Raw genomic sequence first — 7,259 nt, 5'->3', positions numbered from 1 at the left:
CAAAACCACGATAGATTTGTGTATGTAGTCGTGGTGACAGGCAACGATCAAACTAGAAGAATTATTGACCAAGGCCGGTATCATACGACCAAGCAAATTGTCTCCTATCGGAGTGGTTGTTTCGAGAAAGTGAGGTATAATACACCTCCTAGTGGGTGTACAATTGATGATTATGTGAGTTTATCTAAACATATGCACTTGTTCTATGGCAAATGCTATTTGTCTCATTAAAATTGTACTCATCACTATCTTTCTAGTTGTGTTAATGTACGATCGCATAGCACGAGAGTGGTACAAAGGATATGTCAGCAAGCACAAAATAAACCATTTGCCCTTTCCCATTGTTGGAAGTTGCTAGAACATAGCGAGAAGTCGAAGTTGACGAACCGAGAGGCTGCTCCTGCACGAAACGGTGCTCCTATTACTTTGTACGACGATGATAGCGATGATGCACCGAGAAAAGGAAGAAGCAAATGGAGGATGGATAGAAAGAGACAAGTGAACTTAGTGGTGAGGAGAAACATCAAAACAAGAAAGATTGACTATGAAGATTGCAGAGATGATGAAGGCCAAGCAAAAAAAAATGATGCAAGAGCAATTGAAATCTACAAAGGAGATGGCTGAGATCTTGGAAAGAAGAAAGGCAAGATGTGAGGTGGTTGTTGCTGCTGGTGGCGGCGGCAACGAGGGCAATGGCGAAGCTTCTTCTCCATGCAACATGTTTAGTTTGGGATATTAGGCAAAACCTTGTTTTTTGTTTAAAACCCTGATTTACGGTACTCTCTTCGGTTCAAACTAATTGACTCTATTTTATCTAGATACGCTTGTTTAGAGACTAAAAACTTAATTAGATACATACGAAACTAAACAAATGTCATGGCAGAACAGATCCGCATACATCTTGTATCACGAAATATGATAAGACTGCTCAAAGTGGGAGTAACTTAGATAGTAACATCACACACTTCAAGGTATTTTGGTGACATGGCATAGCAATAAATGAAGAAAGAGAGGAAAGCGGTACTCTCTCCGTCCCAGTTCATAGGGCCTACGCGTGTCCCTAGGTCGTAAATTTGACAATGATAATGCAACATATGTATTACAAAATATATATCATTAGAAAGCTTAGATGTTCTACTTTCTAATGATATAAATTTTATATTATACAAATGATATTATGTTGGCTAAATTCACAACCTAGAAATACGCGCAAATCCTATGGACTAGCTATGTTACCATAACATCACACACCCCAAGATAAAATGAGTCTACACACTAATAAATGAGACTTTGCATGATACTATCTCTAAGTTATTTTCCACTATGAAGGTAGTAACATGAACTGGTAACTTATGCATGACACCACCTTATGTTACTCCCCACTATGAGCAGCCTAAAAACCTTGTACTTATATGCAACTATTTTTACACCTGTGACATGCGGTAAAGATGGTCTTGGTTGGAGCGGGAGCTGAGCTTTGTGGGAGGTGAGCTTTGCCGCGGTTCGAAGGTAGCGCGAGAGACACGAAGGCGTCAAACCCGCGTGGCCGCGTGGATGGATGTGCGTAGGCCGGCTGTTGCGTTCCGGCGCTGGAGCGTGTGCGACTGTTTGCCCCCTACCTGGCGACGCGACCGACGCGATTGCTCTCCGCAGTCCGCACGCAGTGTGTACGGGCGGACCCGTTCCTTCCTTCAGTCCCGGTCCCGGGGGACCCTCCACGACCCACGCGGCCGGCGCCGCACGTCGTCGCCTCCAGGTCGTCGCCGCGGTTTGCACTGCGCCGCGCGCGCGCGTTCACTTCAGAGTCGTCCTCCGCCAAGAATATGATTCCCGTGTGACTGTCGGTCGCCGGAGCTAGCTGCGGTTGCGCGGTGCAACAACTTCACTCGGCGAGCTAGGTAATTTCGTCTGACGGAACCGTTCAACCATACGTGTCGGCGTATGTAAGAATTTCGGCAGTTTATGGATTTCTGAACCGCCGGAACAACTGTCGTGTCATCCCAGCGATCACGGTCTTCAGGGACTTTTTTCTTTGCTAGTACCAAGCTCCAGATATGAACTTTCCCCTCCTTCGATGATCTAATCAATGATATCGAGCCATTATCCTCTCGGAAAACACTTGTCTAGATCGGTGTTAGCAGCACAGCGTACAATCAAGCCAAAGCATCAAGATGTACAGCCATACACATACGTAGTACTGCCAGTAGTTTCAAGAAATGGAATCATAAATTGCTCATTAATCAGAGATTAATATAAATAATATTTTACACTGAACAACAACAGCAAAACGCTCCTCTGGCTGGCTTCTTCCCTTACTTTTAAAGGAACTGCAACATGGGGAGATCAGCGTCAGTGCATCTGACCACATCTACTGATCGACCTCCCCATGCAAAAAAAAGGAAAACAAACGCACGCACGCACGCGATCTATGTACACCTAGTTACCCTGTCCGATCGATCTTCCTGGCAATTAAACGGCCGATTAACCTCGTACTATTACACTAAGCTTGGATTCTTCTATTATACGAGCGAGCGAGCGAGCGAGAGCGAGCGAGCGCGCGCTTTACTACTAGCTCCGGAGACGTATGGATTATCTGTCTGTCTGTCTGTCATCGGGCGACCGAGATCGGTTGAGTGGAGCGATCTCTGCCTACGCCATCTCCACCGGCGGCGGCAGGTTGAGGTCGAACCCGACGCCGACGGCCGGGGAGGCGTCCACCACGGATGACGACGACCCGGTGTCGCTCTGCTCTTCTTCGCGCTTGTGCTGCGCCATGCCGTTGATGGCGGCTGCGCGGCAAGGCAGCGTCGTGGGAGCCGCGACGGCGACGGTGACCGCGGCCCTGCTGGGGTCGAGGAACAGGAACGGCTGCGCGGCCACCATGGCCTGCATCCCGAGGCTCAGGTCGAGCGCCGGCGACGGAGCAGGAGCCGCGAGGGTGGTGGCGGGCGCGGCGGCGGGCGTGTCCCGGGAGGAGGACTCGACGGTGCTGCTGCTGGGGCTGACGGCGAGCGGCTTGGGCGGCGGCGGGACGAAGGCGAGGGCAGCGTTGGCGGCGACGGGGAAGTTGGTCTTGGCCTTGGGCCCGCGGTAGTGGAGCGCGGCGGCGTCGTAGGCGCGCGCCGCGGCCTCGGCGGTGTCGAAGGTGCCGAGCCACACGCGCGCCTTGCGGGCCGGGTCGCGGATCTCCGCCGCGTACCGGCCCCACGGCCGCTTCCGCACGCCGCGGAACCGGGGCTCCAGGCACACACCGTCCGCCGCCGCGGCCAGGATGGGGAGCGCGTTCTTGGGAGGCATGGCGCGGCAAGTGTTGGGTGGGCGGTGGTTGTGGTTTGTTGGTGGTGGCGGTGTTGAGGTTGGGGGAGGAAAGGCAGCGGGGAGGCGGGGAGTATTAATAGCGGTGGCGGGAGGCGAGGAGGGGCCAGCGGGAGGGGAGGTTTGACCTGACCCACAGCCAGCCACCCAGCCAGAGGTGGTGGTGGGCGGGGCGGCGCGCCGTTTGTTCCTCCGCTAATGTTTGCCTCTCGCCCACTTTTCTGCTCGCAAAAATTAATCCATGGTGTGCTGCAGGTGCGGTGTGGTTGGTTGGTTGCTCGGTCAGACTGTACTCTGATGGAGCTAGCAGCGTCGGTTTGGTTGAGGTGTGGTGCGCTTCTCTTCTGTACGCGCGCGCGGCGGTGCCGTCCATTTCTTCTCCTCGGCCTCGTTGCTTTTGGACGGACGCACGGTACGTGTAGCCGTGTAGCAGCTCTGCCTACAACTTCATTTTTTATGCCGGAAAAGATCCAAAATGAAACCCTAAATTCGTAGACGAAAAGCAAAATAGAACCTCCGGCGTGGCCAGGATTTTGCCGGGCTGAGAAAAAGGGGTAGTGCAAGACGCGCCCGAGCCGAAAGAAGATGGGCATGTCCACTACGAGCCATGCACCCCTCTCCATTCTCATCGCCGTGCGGCCCATCCAGTCCGCCAGAATCCATTTGAGGCGTCCCGTGGCTTTCCTCCTCGGCTACAACGATGACCGTGGCAACGGGCGGTTGATTGGCAAGGACGATGATCGTACCGACGTGATGATTTGCGGCGCTGAAGGTAAGGTCTCCGACATCCTCCTCCTCCTCTAGACGTTCTAGTTTGTCGTCTCTCCGCAACAATACGGTTAGGGTTTAGGCGGGAAAAAATTGGGGGTTATAGGGTGGTGGTAAAGGCATGTTTGTTGGTCGAGTTGGGTGCGATTTTGCGGTCGATATTGTTCGTGTGAGGAGCGTGTTGTGATATTTTGTGTTTGTTTCAGTGCAATCATGGGCCATTCGGAGATTTCGAGTGTTAGATTTCGCATTGGAAGCCGGTTGGTCCGCCATGGTCCTAACATGGATACGATTTTTTTGTTCCTCGGTAAGATCTTGCCAATGGTTTGTTGGTTTTGCACGGTGATAGTTGTTTTTGTGAAGATGTTAGTCTACATTTGTGTTGGAGCCTTGGAGGAGTAGAGTAGCATGGGGAGGAATAGAGTCAGTAGTGACCTTGAGGGTGAAATTCAGGAGCTCAGTGATATTGATACCCATGACATTCTAAGATCATGCCACTCCACATAGACACAATCATCTCCCTTCTGTTCCACTGAACCAACAGAGCTTAATCACAGATAGTGAGGAGAAATAAGCAAGCCCATGTTTAGAAAGGGCAATGGCGACATCGCTTTTGCCATTCTTCTTCCAGTAGATCCTCGGAAGCCAAGGGCGGTGGATGCATGGGAACACCACGACATTCTCTGGTTCCGTAAGGCACTTCTTCGAAGGAAGTGGCCACTGCTAGGCATCGGCCGCCGTCTGCCGGGGACAACCGGACCCGTTGTTGGTGTAGAAGGAAACAAGTTTTTGGAAAAAAACTACTATTAGTCGTTTTTCCCAAAACACGATATTGCGGGTGTATGGGGTACTAATTTTGCCAAACAACCCCTAAGGGACCCAAAAACACCAATCATGGTTAAACTTTGAGTAATATTTAAAATTTTATCATAAATAAATGTTTTAAAGTAATAGTTAGGAGTAGGGGGGCCATGGCCCCCTCCTCTATGAAAGCTCCGCTACTATTAACATGGGGTTCTTGGTGTCGCGCCGCCCTAGGGCCCCCAAAATATATTGGCTGGTCCTTTGAACGACAACCTCTCTTCCTCGGAAGCCAAGAGCGGAAGATGCAACACAAGACTAGGGCCTCCTTCGGTCTGCCGCCCCGCCGCCAAATCACCACCAGTGATGTGTATTAATCGTAATTTTCGTTCCCGCTTCTTTCACCCACGTGTAGGGATGCCTTGTGTGTGTGTGTGATCGTCTACAAGTTGTGGGATCATTTTGGACCTTTTTTTTTCTTGTATGTTCATGATGCCTGCAGAAACGGGAATAGGGAATGTTGCGGCCTAGATGACGTTTGGCTACCCTCGTTGTACATGTATGTACACTAGTTAGTTGGTTTGGTAACTCTCGTCCTCGGGTTCCCCTCTCACCCCTCCCACCCTTGTACAGTACTTTTGAGAGTCGCCCCTCTCTGCCCGGGTCTCTCCGATGCTCTCCCCGCCGGCGCCGCCGGTAGGAAGCAGCTAGGAGTTGACGCCGGTTCTCTTGTACATACTAGTAGTAGCAGTAGAGGTAGGGTTTGGCCTAGTGTCGAATTTCAGCTTGGCGTTATGCCTGTAGTTTGGAGTGAGAAGCTGGAGCTTGCGGGCCGCATCCAGCGCAATCTGGTGGTCGTTCTCTTATTCGTGGTGCTTCAATGGATGAAGCCGGAGGCGGAGATGGGATACACCACTGGCATCTCCATGAATAAGCCCGTTGGTGACCGGGATCTGATCGCAGATGCAATTTTCCTCTCTCCCTCTTGCTGCTGTGGTAGTGGAGGAGGCGATTTGGGGCTGCAGTTTTGCGTGAGGGTCTGGATCTCGTTGGTATGGTGCTGCTGTGGACGAATCTGTTGCTGGTGCAGCGGAACTTCTTCGAGCTTATCTTCTGCGGCTCTCTGTGCGGAGATCTCTGCCCAGCCGTGGAAATTTCTGGCCGAAGGGCGGCCTGATCGAGCCATGGTGTATAGTGTTCAATCTATGTTCAGATGCCGGCTCATACTTTTCCTCCTGATCGTGGTGCCGTTTTGGAGGCAGGGCGTCTTTGGAAGGGCGTCTGCATCATCTACTACCGGTGAGAGCTGGTGGAGGTGCTGCGGCGAGAGTGTTGAGCCAAGTGGTTTCGTCCCCGGCTTCGGCACTCTCGGTTCCTCGCTGGAGATGCAGAATGAGAGGAGGACCACATTGCAATCTTTAGTTATCAGCAGGGGTCCTTCTTGTAATGTTACTGGACCGGGTTGTAATTTTCTATTTCTTTGCGGTCCTTCCGCTTGTTGTACGGTTATCCTTATCGATATATGAAGCGGTGCCTCTGGGTCCTTCGGGACCCGTTGTTGTTCAAAAAAAATAAAAGTTAGTTGGTTTGGTATGTAGCACGAATTTTGTCTTGTTCAGAACAAGGGCACATGGGGGCCCTAGCTTGTTGTAGCGAGCGAGAGCAACAGTTACCAATGCCCACGAAGCAACCGCCTCGCAGAAACTGGTTTCACGGATCGAGCGGCAGAAAGGTGTTACCGGATCTAACGAATTACGTCACGTCATCACCCACCGAGCGATGATGAGTCTCGGCTTTCCGCGCGCCAGGATTACCACGCGTGGCCGCCTTCGATCCGGTCCGGTCCGGTCCACTGAGTGAGGTAGTGAGAGGTGCGTGGTCGGCCGTGTGTTTTCGCGTCAGGTACGTAGTGCAAAGCGTCGACCGGCCGGTGGTGGTGCGGTAGCTAGCTAGTGCTTGATTCGGCATCCAGTTCCGTGCGGCGCGCGCGGCAGGTCGACAGACAGACAGCGAGGGCGCCGCCGTGCCGTTGAGTGAGCCAACGGTTTTGCTTGCCTCGATCGCTCTCCACCACCCAACCTCAACCTCAACCTCAACCTGACCCGACGAGACGACGACGCCGGGCATGCAAAGCGAAACCACCGCGATTGATTCTCCCCACTAGCGCAGCGCGCACGGGTCACGCTCGCTCCCTCGTCTCGCCCCGCCGCCTACCCTACTTTCTCCGGCGCCGTACGATCCTCCCGGTGGTGGAGTGGACGGGGCAGGGCCCGGTCTGGAGGCGGGCCGCGTGGCCCGCGGTGCGGTGCGACGTGTGGGGACGTCGACGTCTCAGCCGATGTTGACGGGGCGGAAAGGAAAAGGATGCGCCATTT

At 52.8% G+C, this 7,259-nt stretch overlaps 1 protein-coding gene across 1 annotated transcript; it reads right to left on the bottom strand.

Annotated features, from left to right (window-relative positions):
• Positions 1 to 2,217: 2,217 nt before the first annotated feature.
• On the bottom strand, positions 2,218 to 3,382 carry LOC127336264 (uncharacterized). The gene has a single exon (XM_051363056.2). It carries the CDS (start codon positions 3,295 to 3,297, stop codon positions 2,650 to 2,652), a length of 648 nt encoding a protein of 215 aa, XP_051219016.1. The 5' UTR covers positions 3,298 to 3,382; the 3' UTR covers positions 2,218 to 2,649.
• Positions 3,383 to 7,259: the final 3,877 nt, after the last annotated feature.

The sequence above is a fragment of the Lolium perenne genome, chromosome 2, assembly GCF_019359855.2.
Source record: "Lolium perenne isolate Kyuss_39 chromosome 2, Kyuss_2.0, whole genome shotgun sequence".
Taxonomy (NCBI): Eukaryota; Viridiplantae; Streptophyta; class Magnoliopsida; order Poales; family Poaceae; genus Lolium; species Lolium perenne.
Note: the sequence above shows the minus strand (reverse complement) of the source record. Positions and strands in the feature narration are given on the sequence as shown.

Excerpts from the sequence above, each read along its gene's own strand:
- LOC127336264 (XM_051363056.2), bottom strand. The coding sequence starts at position 3,297 with ATGCCTCCCAAGAACGCGCTCCCCATCCTGGCCGCGGCGGCGGACGGT.